Source organism: Vanessa cardui, chromosome 11, assembly GCF_905220365.1.
Source record: "Vanessa cardui chromosome 11, ilVanCard2.1, whole genome shotgun sequence".
Taxonomy (NCBI): Eukaryota; Metazoa; Arthropoda; class Insecta; order Lepidoptera; family Nymphalidae; genus Vanessa; species Vanessa cardui.
Genome location: NC_061133.1, coordinates 12,952,696 through 12,973,541, shown reverse-complemented (window position 1 = coordinate 12,973,541; position 20,846 = coordinate 12,952,696). Strand labels below are relative to the sequence as shown.

The 20,846-nt window shown below is 31.7% G+C and overlaps 1 protein-coding gene across 3 annotated transcripts in view; it reads right to left on the bottom strand.

Moving 5' to 3' along the window:
• LOC124533598 (protein outspread) overlaps positions 1 to 20,013 on the bottom strand; it is a 243,973-nt gene extending 223,960 nt beyond the window's left edge. For 2 of the 3 annotated variants that reach the window (XM_047108984.1, XM_047108986.1), the window contains exon 1: positions 19,489 to 20,012. In XM_047108984.1, coding sequence (XP_046964940.1) covers positions 19,489 to 19,605 — 117 coding nt within the window. In that variant the 5' untranslated portion in view covers positions 19,606 to 20,012. Of the gene's footprint in view, positions 1 to 19,488 lie in introns of all 3 variants that reach the window. The other variant, XM_047108985.1, reaches the window with a different exon arrangement.
• Between the last annotated feature and the right edge of the window lie 833 nt (positions 20,014 to 20,846).

Below are 20,846 nucleotides of genomic sequence, written 5' to 3'. Positions count from 1 at the left end.
ATTTAAGTTCACTTGTCAGTATGGTAAAATTTTGCAACTAAATTTAAGGCCAGTCATCCAAACGCTTGAGATAAATTTTGAACATGACAAATTAAAATTTTGAATTTGTCTTTGTAAGAAATATAAATTTGCGTTCAAGCCATTGTAATAGAAAAAAATATTGTAATATTCAATGTAGTTGCAACACTTAACTAAATATCGTTTAAAAAAAACTTAAAAATGTTTTTTTTTTTCATTTCCATATTTATGAATAAACGTTTCTTATTATTGTGTTGCGCTTAAAAAATAAAATAGTATATTTATAAATAAATGTAAATGACTGGTTTTATCATCGGAATTAAAAGGAGAATTTACATCTTCATTCCTTTTTCAAAATGTATTATTTAAAATTAAATGTCATGCCTATAGTTTTCAATATGTATATCCTTGTATATTTATGTGTGTGGATGTTTTTGTCGGGTCTTAACCGTTTTTTTTTTATCCTAGTTATATACAACAGTGATGTGTATTAAACACAAATCTTAAGTCTTAACAAACTGCATTTGTTGATTAAACAATTAGGTCCGTTAATCAAAGCGAGGCCGTGACCGCCATTTTTATAATGCGTCTCATTGGTTGCACGAACTCTATGATATTTAAATAAAGAAACATTTAAATAAAAAACTCGTATTGACTGGTGCGACAAAACTGTTTCTTCCATAATATATTATTATAATTTATTCATTTGCTGAATGTAATACGAACGTTTAGAAGAATATTATTCTAAATATATTTTTATAGAATTGATTAATAAAATAATAATAAAAAAAAAAACAAAAAATATCGTAGCGACATTGAAAGTGAATGTAGGCGCACCTGTAACTCCGTAGTCCGTGACCGGTCGCTCTTCTCTTATTCGTTAGGTCACTGTGACGCTGTAAAATGCCGTTACAAATTTTAAAATTGGAATTCCAAACTGTGTAAGAACGTGCAGAGAACGATTTTATCGTAAACGAAATATTATTTATAATTTTAAAATGGCACGGGTCAAAATCAGAAGTCCTTACGTATGACCTTAAATTAAAGTTATAACTGGCATATTATAAAACAATTAATTCAAGTAGAGTCAATTTATTATCAAAATGATCTTCATTATATTTCGATTTCCTGTTTCTATTTAATTTGCGGTTTGTGAAATTGTTATTTTATACTTAATGTATAATGTATGGGTATTACCATATTTTAAATTTCGAGCTTTTTAAGGGTTTGTCGTCAACTGTCAATGTTACAGAAACTTTATACCGCGCGTACGATTGAAATTTGGAACGGTATGAACAATGAACGAACAAAAACGCGTTGACCACAAACGGTACGTAAGTAAAAAAATAATTTCCACTGAAACATACACCGTTGCAGACATGATTGAGTAATATGTATGAATTATTTACGATGTGGTAATTTCCCGGTCGGCCTTTTTAGGCGTTTCGCGGCGGGTCCGAGGCCCGTTTGAAAGATATACGACTTCACAAAATACATTCACTCATGTTACGATATTAAGTACAGATTACCAATTCTGGATCCACTTTAAGCTAAGAATTTATGGCAAGTGAAATTTATATCGATTTTATTTTTTTATAAAATTCAATCATTAAAAATAAAACTGTACTTATTTTAAGGAAATTCTTGACATTCTACTATATGTTTCATCGCAATGCTTTCGACAGACGATACAACTAATCATTAAAAGCAATTGACTAAAGGAAATGGACCATATTCGAGACAATCGCTTCAACAAAGTTCCGTCAATGCTTCAATAAATAGCCATTTAGTCGATTTCGTGAGGCATTTTACTAATAAAATCAATGGTTATCTTTGGAACGACTATGCTGCAAAAACATCTCCATTTCTGTTTAATGCCTATACATTACACAACTGTACAAGCAGCCAAACATGGCATATTGACCCACTCTAAGCATTTAATGACCGTTTATATTAGCCAATAAATTAAACACGTCAACATCCAGTTTCGAGACAGAAATAATCATGTTTAAAAAAAACCTTAGTAAGTAAACTGTGGACTATAAAGAACCCACTTAGAAATTGCGTTGGCGGGAAATTAAATGTCATTTTGACAGATTATATTGACAAGTTTTCAACTTTGCCCGCGGAGTGCGGTACGTTTAAAGCTGTAAAAGGAAGTGATAAGTGTTAACACGCCTCTTCCGCGATTGCTAAAGTTGTAAAAACGTCATCCATTACTGTGAAGGAGGAAATAATTTAGGCCTCAGTGTGGCTGTACTTTTATTAAGATCGATGTGATATTTTAATCGCTTTACGCCAACTATAACATGTTTTATGGGTAAATATAAATAGTATGGGTAGCATAAATACAATATCCTATTTTAATACATTGTAAATTTTTATTGTTTCGATATAGATTACTATCAATTTGACAATTTCGGCCACCGCGGCTATTCTCAAAAGATACTAGCCAAGTAGGGTTACATATTATAATGCATATATGTGTGTGTACAAAACAGTGATCAGTCTCATCGTCCAATGGAACGAAAAATATAATACGACCAAGAAGAGTTGAAGCGCAAGAACTACGATTTTAGGTGCTTTTCAAGACAATACAATTTGTTTTCATTATAATACACACACTTTAATAATAATAAAATATGTCAATATTTTTATAATATTGTACAGAATCAACAAAGTCGTAAAATAGCAGTAATGTTTGAAAACATGACATCTTTTAATTTTTAGCGACCACGAAACGACGATTAGCGGTTTACGGTTTAAAAGCGATAACAATCGGGCCCCAAGTTTACACAATACTGAATGCGTAATGATTTACACAATTCAATTTAGGTACGCCATTTGATGGATCAAGTGAATTCGATTCGGTAAGAAAAAATCACGATATGCTAAGTGATGTTATTAGATGATATATTTGAATACCAACCAAATTATCCTTATTGTGGTGCATTGTACAACCTGTATAGATGTGAATTGTGATTTAACGGTAATTTAGTATAAAATGAACTTGGTTTCGTTTATAAAACCGTTATTTGCAGGTTCATCGGATATATGACATAAGCCCGCCCCCGTGAGGATTAACAGTCGACGCGCTGCGCACACGCATATACAATGTCACATCGGAGTTAAACACTTTGATCTCGGATGCTTGCGCTTAATATTACACGAGCGTTTATAATATTTTTTATCAATTAGACGTTGCAGGAACTCCATATTGAGAGGATAAAAACTTCACCTCGCTACTTCCGCGGACCTCCATCTTATATGGCTATAGATGCTAGATGCTTAAGAGATGGTATTGCGATAATCCGGACTACCTGAATACCAGTATATTATACAGATTTTTGAATATAATCAATCTAATTACGGAAAAAAAAACTAGTATTTTTGTAACGTGTAACGGAAGACCGCTTTCAGCTAATCAACTACTTTAATTAGATCAGAATAATCTGTGTCCATAATTAGATTTAGATTTATTCCAATGTTAATAGAATTCGCAATGATTCGTAAAACTTTTTTTTTAAATCGTTAGAAATAATTACAGTTTAATGTTTTACCAAAATTCAATATTCTCTACTAACACTTTTGAACTGAATCGAATAATCTAAAAGTACATCCGCATCGAAAACTCATGATTCCTGAAGTGAATCAGAACATAAAATAAATAAAAAAGCTACTTCAAAATACGAACTATAAATTTAATGAATAATAAAACTCAACGAATTGTGATTAAGCTCTTAAAACAATATTAATGGTCGCGAAGAGAAATCAGTAATAAAGTAGCATTCGAGTGTTCACAATTTTCAGAAATAACAAATTATACGGTTTACAGTTTAAGTGTATTGCGAGAGATATAATTGCTAGAAAGTTCTATAAAATTTAAATACAACAATAAGCAAATGATGAAGATAAATCTTATATATATAAAAGCGAAAAAACACTTACAGATTAATGACGAAGTCTCAAAAACTATAACACCTACACACTTTATATTTGACAGGTAGTTTCCTTATAGGGCGTAGACATCCGCTAATTTACGAAATTCCACTCCTAAAGGGGTTACAACTTGTGTAAAACTTTTGGGAGTTGTGTTTTAAAAAAATCGCGCGGATAAAGCCGCAGTTTCAGCTGGTAATCAATCAAATCGATAGAAAGTACTGCTATAAGTTACTGATTTATAATAAGGAAACGATAGTACAATTCATCACCCGTCTTATTACAAAAATATTATAACCAGATGCAAAACGAAATATCAGAGTATTATGCTATGAATCATTAAGTTGCGTTTTCTAATACTAATAAAATAATAATATGCAGTCTTCTAACGATAGATAAAGTCATTCAAGACACAAAAGGCAACTTCGTTCTTAATGATCATATCACCGAAAGTGCCTTTCAAATTGGTCATTATGAAGTAAAATGCATCGATGAGTCATTTGCAGACACTTTCTAGAACTGGGCCTCGTATGAAATTATCACAATGATAAAAGAAATATCAATACTGAATGTTTATAAAAGATAAAGACTAATAAAAGTTGTATTTATTTCAAAGAAATACATTACAAATACTCACAATATATTCACTTAGGTTTTTTATTTAAATGAACTTACGAACAATTAAACCACCAAAACTCGAAGCGTCTGATAACATTAAACTTACCTGAAACAAAAAATAAAAAAGCAATTAATTAAACGAAATGAGTATTCGAATGAACGGGTGATATCGATTTTAGTGGGCACAACAAAATAAGAAAAGTTTATTATAATTAGTTTTCGACACAAAAAAATTTACTCAAAATAATGTTTAGTGAAATTGAACCACAAGAAAGGATTTGAGGAAAATGATAATTAATTTCGAATAATTAAGCCTAAGTCTTAATTTAATTAGGTGTTAAGTAAATTACTTCACAATTAAAGAAATGTTTTTAATGGTTCACGTAGCGGTCAAACTGCTTAATTACAGAGTATACTCCTTAAGGTAATTAAAATTTAAGGTTTTTTTTTCGTGTCTTGTAAATGGTGTTATTTGCTTAGTCAGTAATTAAATATTCTATTTCGATTATTATACCTCAATAATAATTTTGACCCCGAGCATTAGCATATTTTTCTGTCAAATCAGATATTGTAAACAATACATTTTAATCTACAATATTTTGTGTTTTTTAATATAATCAGGATAAAATAAGTAGGTAGATTGTGATGTTATAGTAAAAATATCTTACTGAAGACGTTACCTATTTGATTATTCAAGTGTAACAGATGAATCAAAATTTTCATAAATACGAAGTTTTTATTTTAGTACTCTCAGAAATTTTAGCTAATTAAAAATCCATTTTTTTGGCATTCTCTAATCATGAAATTCAAGCCCTTGTTACTGTTTTCTTTTCGACCTGTCAATTAAGTCGTCTAATGATTTCGACACCAGTATCGAAGCCTATTTCTCCATTGCCCAAGTTATTTGTTAGCACAGATGGCTTTTAATATGGCAATAAATTGAACGTGGGAGTCAGGGTCGCACGTACGCGATTCAAAGCAAACAATCAATAAATGATAAATTAGCCAGAAGGTATTCTAGTTCATTAAACGAGTTTAAATTAGTTTTATAATATTTTATAATCGATGTAAAATTTATCGCTCTTAATTTTTTATAAGCGGGTTTACATTAAAAACAGAAATATGTTATCAAAAAACATTATCAAATTAGTAAGGACAACCTAAAAGTGACAAGTTCAAGTATAATACAGTTTATTTAACTTAAGACTGTTTGTTTATTATTTACAGAAATAAATAAAATATAATAATTCAATCTAATCTACCAAACTGGGTTAAGTAACATTGCTTATAAAGTATGAGATAAGTAAATTTATGTTTTTTTGTCGTTTTTGATAACGGCTTAGTATTTGTATTGGTTGGAAATGTTAAGACATAGTCAAGTAAAATTTAATCTTTAGTTTTTGCCATATTATAAAACACCTACACCAATGTCAATAATTCTATGGCCGAATTTGATAATCTTCTTCATCATCTGGTTCCTTGAACAGCAATAATCTAAATGAGAAAAAAACAGCTTCCACTTGGTTGTGGACATATGTATGAGCTCACTTTTATATAGACGCCAACCAAGAAATTAAATATGTTTAAGGATATCTCGCTAAATATCCGTGATAGATTATAATTTATTTGTAATCTTTTAGCTCCGTTTGCTTTGCACTAGATATCTAATCAGAGAAGTAATTAAAAAACGTAATTTGTTATTTGCGGTAATTTTCCATGACACGGTGTCATTTCTTTCAAAAACAATTTAATCTGCATTTTCCTTATCTACCTGAGCGAACGCAATGCAACTTAATATGCAACCCTTTTTATTATTACTTACTTATCTAGCAACATCAATTAGCCCAGGATTGCTCAACGCGGTATTTTTATCTATATTTATAGTTACCAAACCTATGTTTGTATAAACCTTTCCTATTTCTATCGGTATCTTTCGTTTCAAAACTTTCTTGACATAATCGGCGTTAGCTTTCTAGTTTTAGCTGAACGTAGTTTGAGTTTAAACTTGTATAAATCCAAAGTCGTCCAAAATCGAAGGGTGCAAGGTCTCGAATCGTGTGTAAGAAGGCGCGTTGCAAATTTATGATGGCGGTTACTATAATGGCTCAGTTTACGCACACAGCAGCGATTATGATGGATTGGCTGCATTGCGCGTGGGCAAGGCGTCCGGCGGGTATGCTAATACTTTGCATGCTGCACCAGGGAGGTTACATTAGTACAAACTTAGAACATTTGATTGTTCATAATCGTGCGACACGCGAGCGTGGTTTGACATCAATACACATAATTTTCATTCTGTCTTTAATATCCCTTATATTATATCGAAAACTGTCCTGTCGGCAATCATGACAGCAAACCTACAATAGTGCTAATCGCCAATTTAGGTTCTTAGACCGTTACAACTTGTTAGTAGATGTATAGTAACAGCGTAGTAGTAATTATTCCTATCAGATGCCCAACATGTTGATTGAAAATAAGTCATGATCACGTTTTACAAAAACTAATAAGGTGTCAGATCTAGAAAATATCTCGTTACATATTTATCTTGTTAACTCAAAACAAAATGTCTACGAGGAATTACATCCTTTGTTATTGGAACAATTGATATTTGAGTTCGTCTGTTTATTGACATGCGATACTTTGTAAACGAGATATTATTAGTAAACATCAGTATAAATACGAAACAATGAACCGAACGTGTTGATAGATTCGCCTGGAACGAAACAATGGCGGTGACAGTGTCGTAACACGATCCCGGCGCAGGCGCATCGCGCGCAGCGTTCCCGCGATATTGCGATGAACAATCAACCTGGCATTTCGCAATGACAAATAAGGCGAGATGATTTGATTACGACAAATGAACAACGAAATACGGTTCCTTGACTAATTATGATTTCGTCATAATAGCAGCTCAAAATTTTTCAATACGGTAAAAATGTACAACGGAAAGTTCCCACAGCTGGACTTAGATCTCTCCATTTTGAGGGAAAAAAGTTGAAGTTTATACCACCACACTCATACAATGCGGATTCTTAAATACAGATATGGCAGAATTTTATTCCAAATTAGACACATGCAGGTCAGATGTTTGCCTTCACAGCCGATCACGAAATTAATTTTACTCAATAATTAAGTGGTTCTCGTCTAGGTTTGAACTGTCAATCATCGGTTGATGATAAAGATGCACACGATTCAACCACGGGGCCATCTAGTATATTCATAGCTCATACATAATATTTAATACAGAGTTAAAGATTTTATACATAAATCTATATGCGTATATTTTATACGAGAGCCAGTTTAATATAGATCTCATAGCAGTGCATTGGTAATAAAATGAATGGATAATGCAGAACACTTCCCCTTTATGCAAACACTTCCTGCATTCGACGGTGCAACAAAATTATTAAAAGGCATTGCATAGTAGAGGAGCAGTGGAATATCAGCAGGGGAATGTCAGTAGAATCTACATTCTATAAGAATACATTAAATATGACTATCGAAATATTTCCATTGCCTCCAATATTTTTACTCAAAAATCGCAACGTCCCACTAATAACAATGGAATTAAATACAACACATAAACATAATAAAAATTTGATAACAGAATTTTTTTTATTTACACTTGCTTGTATTTATAATTTAAACTCAAAAGATTATGAGCATGCAAATTTAATCGTAGGTAGTTATTATCTTATTGAATATTCTAAACAGTAAAAGCTTAGTCACATTATGTTGACTACTCAAAATGGACTCATTTATCTCCGAGTTGATACTGTAAATAGTTTCTTATTTACTAATGGAAGTTATATCGCTAGTTACATGCTAGCAACGTTGAGATCATGATGTAAACATTTACAATTTATTTACTAATACATCTTAACCAGACTAAAAAAAAACAAACTTAATGATATGCAATTATACTACAAAATGTAACATTTTAAAATATCATCATAATCATCATTTCAGATGAAAGACCTCCACTGCTAAACAAAGGCCTCCCCAAAGGACGATAATAGTCCATCTTGCCTTGCATCTAAACTTCCCAAGACCCTTATCAGATAGTCAAATGTTTCTTGCAAATTATCTGCGATAATTTTGTCCTTAAACACAAGTACGTTACAAGCCGTTTTTATATCTTAAGCTAATTCAAGAGTTATTGATTGTTTTTATCAAAATATAACGCATTTTACGAGGAATATTGATATGACAACTGATGACATTTCCTTGAAGAATTGTAATGATATAATTATAATGTATTATTACTAAAATATATGTGCAATTGATTCTGCTAAGTAAGAAATTAATCAATGATTTTTGTATTACACTAACTTTTCTCAACCTTAATAGGTCTACAGATTTTTTTCCGAATGTTTCGTTTAATTGCGATCATTGCTGAATAGAAGCATTTTTTTATAAAAAAAATGTAACAACTTCACTCGCCATTGTTTTTCGAAACATTACTACTAGTATTTAATTGGGCTAGTTAGTTAGGTATAAACAGCAATCGTAATAAAATTATTAATAGAATATTATTAAGTTTAAAAGCAATTTCTTCGAAAGGGGATCAATTTATTTCTTTACGACTAATAAAGATATTTTTAACATAATCTTAAGTACGGTTATATCTTTCTAATATATACTAATATAAAGAGGCAATATATCTCATTTTAAGTACGTGTGCTTGAGTCACTTAGTATAATGATAATTACGCTTAGTCTTGGTCAAAGTCTGCCTTTTTTGTTCACATATTTCAGTATTCGTTACATTTTCAATGAGATATCTGTTTTTTCTTGTGGAACTTTGAACCATATCAACTGGCCAAAAAATGTTTGCAATTTCATAGTCCAAATATACATAAATAAATGTAATACGTACCCTTGTGAAATGTATAATTTAAACATTTATCCTAGAAGAAAATTCTTGAGAATACAGTATCACATCCCATAATTATTTATGGATAAAACTAATGCTAGCTATTTTTACAAAAACAACTTTATAATCATAGAATTACAATTTCCCGATAGCATACCTTCAATGTCTATCACGGGGTGGGCTGACCGTCCATCAATTCAAGGCCCGAGATTACGTCTTCTAGCAGCCTCGGGCTCATTCTAGAGTCTAGCTCGGGTACACTAGTTAGTTGTAAATAGCGGTTTAATTAAACATTCTGATGGCTTAGAAGTAGCGAACGGCGCCGGGGAGACGCGTACGTTCCAGTATTAATTGTATGTAATTTTCTGTACCATTGCATAAGGAGCGAATAAACGCATTGTAGGTACGCTTTTTTGTCTTTTGTGTTAAATCAAGAAATAAAGTTGACAATATTGATGCGCCTGAACCATAACTTAACGAACTAAAACTGTCAGAATTAGCTTAAATATTTTCTTTCATGTTATCGTTAGAACTACATACATACCTACTAGGTATTTAATTCGGGTCACTTGTAACAGCTAGTACACAATATTTTGGATTCCATAAAGCTATCAGTATAAATCGTGCCTAAAATTTCTGAACGATCGAGCAGACATATCTTGAGGATATTTAAGAAGCTAGGTATACCACCATTAAATATGATGGGATTAACAACAATGTAGCTTAATCTCATCTCATTAATAGAAGTAAGTCTGCATTATACTCAATTATTAATTGGATCCCCGAGATAAAATTATGGTCGACATAAATGCCAATACGAAATTACAAGTTTTATGTTGGATTTATATTTTAACGGTACGTGTTAACCGGATGGTGGCGATGGCCATTGAAGTTCTTGTTATAACTTTATGATATGTAATTCAAAAAGCGAAACCATATTTCTTTTAATTATTCAAATAAAATAGATATTTTAGTCGTGTTCGATTTTTAAATGTAATTTATTTATTGCACAAATTCAATCATCCATTCCATCTTCGCAATCGTGAACGCAGAGAAAACAAAAAAAAAAACGACAAAAACTGTGTTCTTAATTTAAAATATGGAACATTCTGAAATTTCGTTCGGGACTTTATTTCTATTATCTTAAAAACCAACATTGAAATTTCGTGTCGGTATTTAAAGCAGATTATCAGACATTACCGTGGGCCAGGAGAGAGTTGACATTTAAAAAAAAAAATAACACGACAACGAAATAAACTCATAAATGAACACACGCACTTACATATTGCACACTTTGTTTATATTCGCCATTTTATCGCCGCCATATTGACGTTTTTATATTCGGTTAAGAAACGATTTTTTTTTCGTAATGATTTAATTTACGTATCTACGCGTCACTATCCCGTATCTCTGCTACATAAATACACGTATAAAAAACGCATAATGACTCATAAAACATTTGTCAGATAAGGTTTGTAAATAAAACATGTTAATGACTGGAATCCCATTGAACAGATAAAGCTATTTACACATTAGCGCTAATTCCACAAAACGCAGGTTAAATGTGGTTTATAAAAATAATTATTAGTCTCAGTCCTCTTTCAAATAATTCAAAATTTTATGGCGGTAAAAATTGGACTTAGAAAACGCTATAATAAAATCTTACAGTTACGACAGTATTCTGGCTAGATAAAATGGCTTGCTATGATCATTCGATTATTTTAGTAAATAAAAATGTATTCTTTTTTATTTATATCAATTTTTTTAATTTCCACATTTCATCCATGTATAAATATACAAATACTTTAGCTTTTCGAAAACATTTTTTTAAATGTAAACACTTATGTTAACTTAAATCCTCATTTATTACGGAACTACTTACCCAGATTCGAACTTTGTAAATATTTAAGCTCTCACCACGGCATATTGAAAAAAATAATGTTTACCTTCAGTTCGGACGTATATCCAGCATTAATCTGACAGGTGCAGTTGTGGGAACGGGTTCCGTGGATTTGATATGTGACATCGCTCGTCCGCAGACAGAGCGGCTCGTAAACTTCAATTTGAAGCATATATTATAGTCCGAGATTTACTATCGTGTAACGCAATACAACGACTAAGAATGGGTATAGTACAAAGGACAATCATTAGGTTGTTATGTGGGATGCGCATGCGCACAATGAAATGTCTGAATGTCATTATTTAAAATTTCGTAACATCTTGATGTCTAGTCTATGTTTGAAATGAAATGAAATGTCACCAAGCGTTATTAGAACTATGCATAATTAACTATTAATAATAATTATTTGTTAACTTTAAGTACAGATTGCGGTGGTAGGGGTTAAGTTAAACGCAACTCTCAATACAAGTTAACTTATTTACATAAATATAAATAGACCCATCAATGATTCATGGAAACGATATAAAAGTGTGATGCCTTGCAAATGATTCTAAGACATGTATCGCTGTCAGTTCCACGGAAATCAGACGAGTTCTTAGCTTTTTTAACTGACAGTTCCAGCAATTATACGGATCAACGAGATGAGACGGTGATCTCAGGACGAATAGTATTAGATCTGCTGACCTTGGAAGTCTTGATCTTGGAAGACTTTATCCAGTGAAAATACCCATATTTATATGCGCCACAGTGATACTAAATTATAAGAAAAATATGTTTTATATTAAGCGTTGTTTTTAATTCTTATCTTTTACATCATAGTACGATTGTACAGTGATTCTCAGACGTGAGTTACCTAATAAGAGTTATTACAAGATAAACAATGTTTTAAAATTTTCTGATGGTACGAGTGTTACGTCATCGCAATGTGGTTTTGCATATCAACTTATCTTAAGGACATCAAAAGGTCAAATACCTTATTACAACGTACAAAGGGCGGAACAAGTTACGTACATTCAGACATAGAAATAACGCTTTTAGAATATTGAGTACTGTTTAGATGAGTATCGAAGTGAATGTATTTACTTAAATGTTTTTCAGAATAAGGATTTTTACTTGAATAAGTCGAAATAAAAAGTGACACAGTGAGTGAACCATTCAGCCTAATATTCCTCCACTAAAAAATGCAACAATGTGGGTTTCCAAGCGCTCAACAATCATCGTGTTTGCTTTATCTGTGGACTAGAAAAAATAACTAAAAGCTAAAGCAAGGCAGCCGTAAACAAACGTTGTTTTTTTTTCACAGCTACCTGTCAAAGTGTCAGTTTGTCGTGAAAACATCAGGAACGAGGTAAAAATGTGTACTATACGGTTATCTGTCAGTTACCGACTTACGGACGACGTTGGGAAACCCTTGAACTACATACTTGAATGTAATATTTCATTTCTCAGCACGAACAAACACGGCAATGTTACGTTGAATGAACTTTACCGCATGAACAGAAAACTTTGAAATGTAAACATTCGTTTCGATGTGAAAACATTTTGTTTTATGTCACACTTATCTCTAAAGGCAAACATGAACGGACAACATAAGGAGATATTGCTATGTTAGTAACTTTGAAAAAAAATCTTAATTATAAAGTTACAATCTCCGAAAAATAAGACCTTACAAGCGAGAATCGTTTAAAATCTATGGGAATTAAGTCGCGGGAATCTCTCCTAACTAATGAAGTCACATCATCAAACAAGTGTTGAGTTACGTTTGCTTTACAACGTGCTTAAATAAACGACGAAAACCGAAGCACAACACTATCATATTACACATTAGACGTTCCGGTCTACGGACTTGTTTATTTACTTAAAAAAATAACAGATTAAAAATAATAAACGAGTAAAATTTAAACATCGAACTTAAAGTACTTTAATACAAATTTTATTGCCGTTTTTTTTTCTTCTTTCTGTAACCCGTAATAAAATCGTTGAAGGGTTATTCTGATAAGCTGAAGCGTTTAAAGCGATTTAATTATCTGATTGACCTTTAACACGACATTTTAAATATATAAACTTATTAAACAAAGTTCGGTTTAAAAATGTCAGTACTTTAATGGAATACCTGGATGGTAACTTCTGATAGTGTTTTATGCAAAAAACAAATATTGAAGATTTAGTGAGGAATTATTTATTTTATCGAGAATTTTAATACCGTAGATGTTTGTGTATTTTAAGGAGTAAGGTTGGATGGTAAAAAAGAAAAATCTTCTCAATTTAAACTAATTCCATAGATGCGATACCTAAGCCGTACGAGGGTTCTTCCGTCATTCTCTATTTTTTTTTATTTATCTAACTATCCAAAATAATTAGAGATAAGTTCAAAAATATAGAGAGAAACAAACCATACCAGTACGTATAGTAATGTATACAGACTTGAACGCAGAACGCAGTTGCCTTTTGTAATCTGCGGGTTATCGGGTTATAGGTCACGAATAGATTTCGCAGATAAACGTTTAACAAACAAACAAAGTTACGGCAATTTACCCAAAAAAGGGGCAACAACGGAATGTTGGATTTAGACTGTCGCCACAAGCGGGTGATAAGGTGTCGACTTTAATTGTTCGCATTGGCGGTGTCTCAGCGACCCACATTATATTATTTCGCTGGCAACCCATTGTATTGTTAACGGTCCGCACCATTTCGAGTCAGATAATCTGGTGTAAATTTCGCTTCAATAAAATGCTAACGTGCCGGACTATAAATTGGTTCTATTAGTAAGATACACAGTGCATATACTGAGACCAGATGCAGATAAGATAAAGCATAGAGACGAATCTTCTCGCTCTTTCATTTTCAGCCAACCCCAAAAAGGGGATGGCGCCAAATTTGATTACCAAACTAATATCGTATTAGGCGCGCGCACAAAAATGCCAGTCGGGGGCGGGGCGTGCGGCCGTTGCACCTGGCGATCGCGCCGGCGCATTCCTCACGCACTCCTTTTTATACTACACTACGGGTTTGAACCGGCCAGCCTTAGCTGAGCCCTGTCCCTTCCTCTATTCTAATGCGAAGAGACTAGAAAAGTTGACAGCGTAACTCGTCTGAAGTTCGAATTCGACTAGCCACCTATGTAGCAATGGAACGCATCATCCATTTATTCTTTTTTAATTTTCATCTCCGCGTCATTGTTAGCCGGCTGCTCGTATTAAAGTTTTTTTCATAGTCGACCCAGAATCGTACCGGCGGTTCTGTCGCAGTCGAGCTGTGTTGCTTAGAGTAAATATTTACGTTGAGTAAATCCTAGCTGTTTGCCTGATAGATTTATGGCGCCTTTTAGAGAACACGAGTTTGAACAGAATGAATTAGCGGGTGCGTTCGAATTGACTGTTATTCTTTTTTTTTTAATTCAGTCGGCTAACTTGTATAAGATACTACTATAGACTTGAAGTATGTCAAGATGTACAAATAACAGTTTACTTACACTATTAAAGTCGTAAACATTTAGTACGCAGGGTCATCAACGCTTACTAAATGCTAATAATAAGCATTTATATTGAGTTTTAAATGTACAGCACGAAAACTGTGTCAAAGTACTAAATGGATGTTTGCGTTTTGCGCTTACGCATTAACCGCAAAAATGTGGCTCGTCGGCGCCATGCTGTACCGAAAACATCCTAAACCTGTTCCGACAGAGTTGAATTTTCTTAAACAAACACAAAGTCTAAGGTAAACTAATATACACGAGAGCGGAAAAACTACATTATCACATAATTTTAACTCTTCATTCAACTAACTGTTACAAAGATGTCCAATTGTAAATTGCCTTGCATACACGCTGAACACATGCTGCATGCGATCATAAACAAGATCAAACATAATACAAACTGAGAAAGAAATATTTAAAATCTAGTAACTCAAGCCTTTATAAGAAACTAGCGACCCATCCCGGTTTACTTGATATCTATTGTTATTTTATTACGAAATTACATAAAAGCATTATAAATTGTAGCCTATGTTTTCTTCTGGTTTATATGTTATATTACTGTAAAATTTCATCAGTTTACTAATTTTTACGTGAATGAGTAACAAACAAACATACATCCTTACAAACTTTTACAATTACAATAATAGTAGGTTTTGAAAAATATACTAATTTAATTAATAAAAATGATCACATTTGCGAAATCGACACGCGTCGTTTCGGCAATCAGTCTCACTACATCCATCGAGGTATTCAAACATTATAATGAAGTGATCAATGCTAACACATTTGTTTAATAAGCAAACTTTCACCGGCACATTACTAAAAAAAATAGCATTCTATTTAGTGAAGAAGTAAGAGCTCATTGTGTCGATCGTTAGCTTCTCATTGGTCGCATCACCTTGCGCGCGCGCATCAAATATGGAACATGTCAGCCTGCTTCGTTAGCGAAGCATTTGTCAAGATAATTGCTCGAACCGCGCCATTTGAAGTTCTGACGTTTCCGTATTATTATAAATAGTACTCATTTCGAGTACACGATAACCTCAGCATCCTTAGCGCGCTGCGAGATAAGGTTCAATTTGTGTTGGTTGTGTTTCTCCGCACATGATTAGCCTTGCCTTTGACATCCCGTCACGTATTCCAAATCGAGTTGTTTTGTGTTAATTCTTTGTATATTATGTATTTGTCCACTTTAAGAAAACAGGACATTAACTTGTATTCTTAATTTTATTCGTAAAAACAGCATTTTGCTTGGGAATGTTCTCGCAATCTTTCATATATCTTTGTATACATATATATAAGCATTATATATATATTTCATGTAATATTTTGCGTACAAAGTTTGTGAGGCGTTAGTTGTCTTTGTTTAAATCAATCTGAAAACTGTTCCCTAACCTTATATCTCAAAATATTATCCTTGACATATCTTAACTATGAGATATCCAAACATTTGATAAATCTACAAAGGAATCGTTCATTATTACTAAAGTTAATGTATTTATTGATGAGCTGATAATTTGTAATTATACAGATTTATAGAATGAATATCAATCGTGTTTTTAACAAATGCAATTAAAATCACAAAAATTCCTTGAATCCTGCTTTTACGAAACCCAGTTGAGTTACGACTTTTTTCTACTCGGTAGGAAACTAAAGACTAAGCTAAACCTGTTTTTTTTTAATTTCAACCTATGACCCGTTTACGATCAAAACGTATTCTTTAAAAACTCTCATTTTATTTGTTTACTAAAGTGATATGGGCCTCAATTGGGTTACGTATCTATATAGAAGAGTTATCGCCTTTCTTTTTGTGTCAATATGATTTTGAAACTCAAACAATATCAAATGAGGTTAACCAGATTACTAAGAAAAAAAAAACTTTAAGAAAATTCTCTGTAGGTGTTTTATTTTGTGAGATTCCACTTGATAGATAACATTTATTCGAACTCGATAGTTCGTAAAACGAATTTTATATTTTTGTTGACAGATTTTTTGGTGCAAACCGGTTGAAACCGGTTTTTCTATATATGTATTTATTTTTAATTAAACTATATTAATGAACGAAACGTAGTGCTAATGCTAGTAATTGAATTTGTTTTAACAGGTGTAACACGCGTGTACGTAACATTGTGGTCGGATAATTGTCAGTCGACGGCAGAAGACTTATTTATCTGACTTTTTATGACGAAGTTATAATAAACATATACTTCTCAGACATTTAAAATATAATCAAATATAGTACATATCGATCTAGACCATACGCAAATACTAATATTGTTGCTATTTGTTGATAACGTACTTATGTATTATGTTCTCTCTTATAAGTTATTTGTTTTGTAGTACCGCCCCATCTTTGTATACATATATTAATAAGGGTTATGATAACTCACAACCTATTAAAATATTTAATGAAAAATAAAAAAATTGCTAGTATATCTTGACTTCGATTATTAATTGATTGCTGTATCCTGGGGGCGAAAGTCGAACGCACAATTTAATTAAACACGTATATTAGTAAAATAACTATTAATATTGTCTATATAAAATAAAACTTATGACCATTGTGAACATGTAGGCATATCATTATTCGAATAGCACGATAATGCATACATTTTCGACCTTGTTGCATAAATTCTTGTTTTATTTTTGTCTTCTGCACTGACAAAGATGTAAAAAACATTCATTATTGTAGTCATAACGAAGAACTGATTACCTCGACCCCGTGTTAAATATAATAATCATTTAAATAGTTTGAAATAATAATAATTTTAATGAATTTTATCATTTACATGTAGTAAATATAAATACGTGCATTTTATATCATAACAATCCTTTCCGATAACAAATGGTATTGTTTTTAATTAAACAATTTATTTTTCGTCTGGCCAGTAAGTATTCTTACTATTTAAAATAATAAATTAATCACTAAATAAATATTTACTATTAAACTTTAGCGTATTTTGATAAGAATATTTATATAGCATATATTCCGTCACACTACGTCGTGAATTTACTTACAGTCGGAAATACGTTGTCAAAAACCCTATTATGTTTTAAAAAAAAGGATAATTTAAAATATAATTTATAATGTTTACATAAAAATACTTGGGACCGTACAGGCTTGCAGGGGTGAAATTAATACAATGACAATGACAAAATATCTTTGCTTTATTATAAGCATATTTATAATATTATTATATTCTTAAAAAAAAAGTTGTCAAAATCTAAAGTCAAATTTAAAACACAACAGATAGACTAGACTAAATTTAGTATAATTTAATCGAGTAGAAATACTGAATATGTTTAGGATTTAATATCATTGTGAGACATGTGAAGGTCAGTGTGCACCTTCCCGTGATCCCGTTGCGTGAGCGCATCGAACAGGATGCGTTTCTGAACAGATCTATTTTTATACTGTAATTTGCACCCAGTTGTATTTTTTTAAATTACATGTTACACCAAGAGTTGTATTATTTTAACATTTCTAATTCTTTAGTCTTGATTGACAGCTATTTTTTTTTACTGTAGACATCATCTCATAAGCTGTAATTATCACACTGTATCTGTGACTCAGTAACAAAAGCAAAGTTGAAGTATATAAAAAAATTATCTTAATAGTACGTATACCCTATATATAAAGATTGCTGTTATTTATTTACGTTTAGTACATTTTAATTAAATATAAATAAAAATTAATGAAATTTAGTTAATTAAATCAGACATCACATTTCTGCTAATATTTAATTTATAATTATCAATTACTAATTCGCCGGAACCTTTCATCCTCGCAACGGAAATATCGTACCGGGTATTTAAGACAGGTTTTATATTAGATGGAAAAGGTTCGAAATGTATACAAATTATACAGTACCTACCTAAATGTGCAAATAGAAATAGCATTCGTATAGTTAATTAATCTTTTTTTAAATATTTTTGTTCTTAATTTAAAATTTTCATTGTAACGTTTATTATCTGTTTCGTATCATGTTTAGAATTATATACAGCGAATGTCCTAGTTAAAGCTAAAACGTGTCTATGAATGGGTCTAGACTTGCACTGTTACTTGTTAAAGCCTACAATTACATATAATACAATTATATAAATAAAATATTGTAACTTTTATTCACAAATTTATTTTTGCCCCTAAAATTATATTTGTATGTGTATAATGATTTAGGTGTGCAATCGATTTTTAAAATATTTAATAAAAATAATTTTACGATATAGGAAATTATTTTCTAGAAATTCGATAAAGACATTTTTAAATAAAATTATTTCATTCTGTTTACGTCACTCTTATCAGATAGTGATAGCACGTTTGTATAATCATAAATTAACAAAGACCTTGCTTATATAATATAGTTAAGTATTTATAAAAAAAAACATGGGGGTAGGCGTATAACATTTGGATCCAAAAAGATCTTTATCACCAGATCTTTTTATTGCAACCAGTCAGTACTATTGAGACTTGGCTTTCTTTAAACAAAACTATTATGAAACGACAGTCTTGCTTTTTTTAACTTGACGACCGTTGTCCGTTAGATCAACACCTGAAGAGTGGATTGGCGACGCACACATACACTCGATGTAAACACCCACACACGTATCACGTCCCAGTGTTTTTGATTGAGTCGAATAGATTCGGTACTTAAACAGAACTTACCCGATTAGATTCCAAAGCTTCAGCACTATGCTCCTCCTTCTGTCGGAAGCAATTAGTGCACTTGCTCTTATTAAAGATATTTGGTGCAAATTTCCTGCAATCCGATCGACCAGACATGGTTGTCAGCGGTCAGGGTCAAATTCAACGTTCACTATGTCACCGTGCACAGCATCGTGGTACTGTGAAACACCCACACTAGACGATTATTCGCCTTTTTTTTAAATACCGAACACGCAGTTTATCACGCGCGCACCCACCGGTGAGTGAGCTATCAGCAAAATCACTGCAAGTGAAGTGAACGCTAGCGTCATAGAAAAAACACAAACACAACACAATCTTCTATGGTAATTTAACACCGAAGAAGTCGAACAATCGCGTAAACAATATTCGTATTCACGTCAAAATAAACATCGATTTTATAACGAGCACGCGGAGCAAGCGAACGCGCAGCAACACGACCGCCCGTCCATTTTACATCTGATAGAAAACCAAGCACAGCAACGAACAGAGTTGTTGTTTTACAACTTCTCTTTTCTTGTCGTATGTCGTAGGATAAATGCCGATGTGTGGTGAAATTTTCTTTGTGTGAGTTGAATGTGCGTCTCATTCTATTTAATACAAATGTTATCGCACTATCTCTTTTACACTTTTCATTAACTTGTTTAGTATAAGTACTGCCATCTGTTGTGAAAACATTAATACTATCTTCTTATGTTCGTATTTCAATACACATCTATCTTATGGTTGTAGTTAAATAAATCAACACTAGATGTCGCAAAGCATGAAAATTGCACACGGTTAAAGCGAATAAGGTAAATTAATATTTTCATTTTGTTTTATTACTTTTCTATGACGGGTAATAATATCCCATAGCAATGTTCAATCTGACTGTAAAGCATTATTATAGGTAACATTTACCTAAATGATTTTATTGATCATACTAAAAATGATGTCATGCATGGAACTTGTTGGGATTTAATAAAAACAAAAATATGACTAAATAATTTTAAACGATAAAATAATACATCAATTGATGAATGAATTAATTTTTTGGAATATTAATATCTTGACTTTAATTTCGGTAGTAAATATCATTTGCTATCTTATTATTTTAATAAATGGGTACATCATTGGAAAAGACTTTGTTATTTTAGAAATAGTCATTCAAAACAAAATACTTCGTAGTATTGTATAATTTGCTACGACTAAACTTATTAATTTTTTCGATAGTTAATTAATTATTTTATTTACTTAAATATATTTTCAAACTTAACAATTATTATTATTTTAACAATGACATTACTATGTGGTTAAGTCAAATAGATTTAATTTGACATATGTCAGTTATCATAATCAGT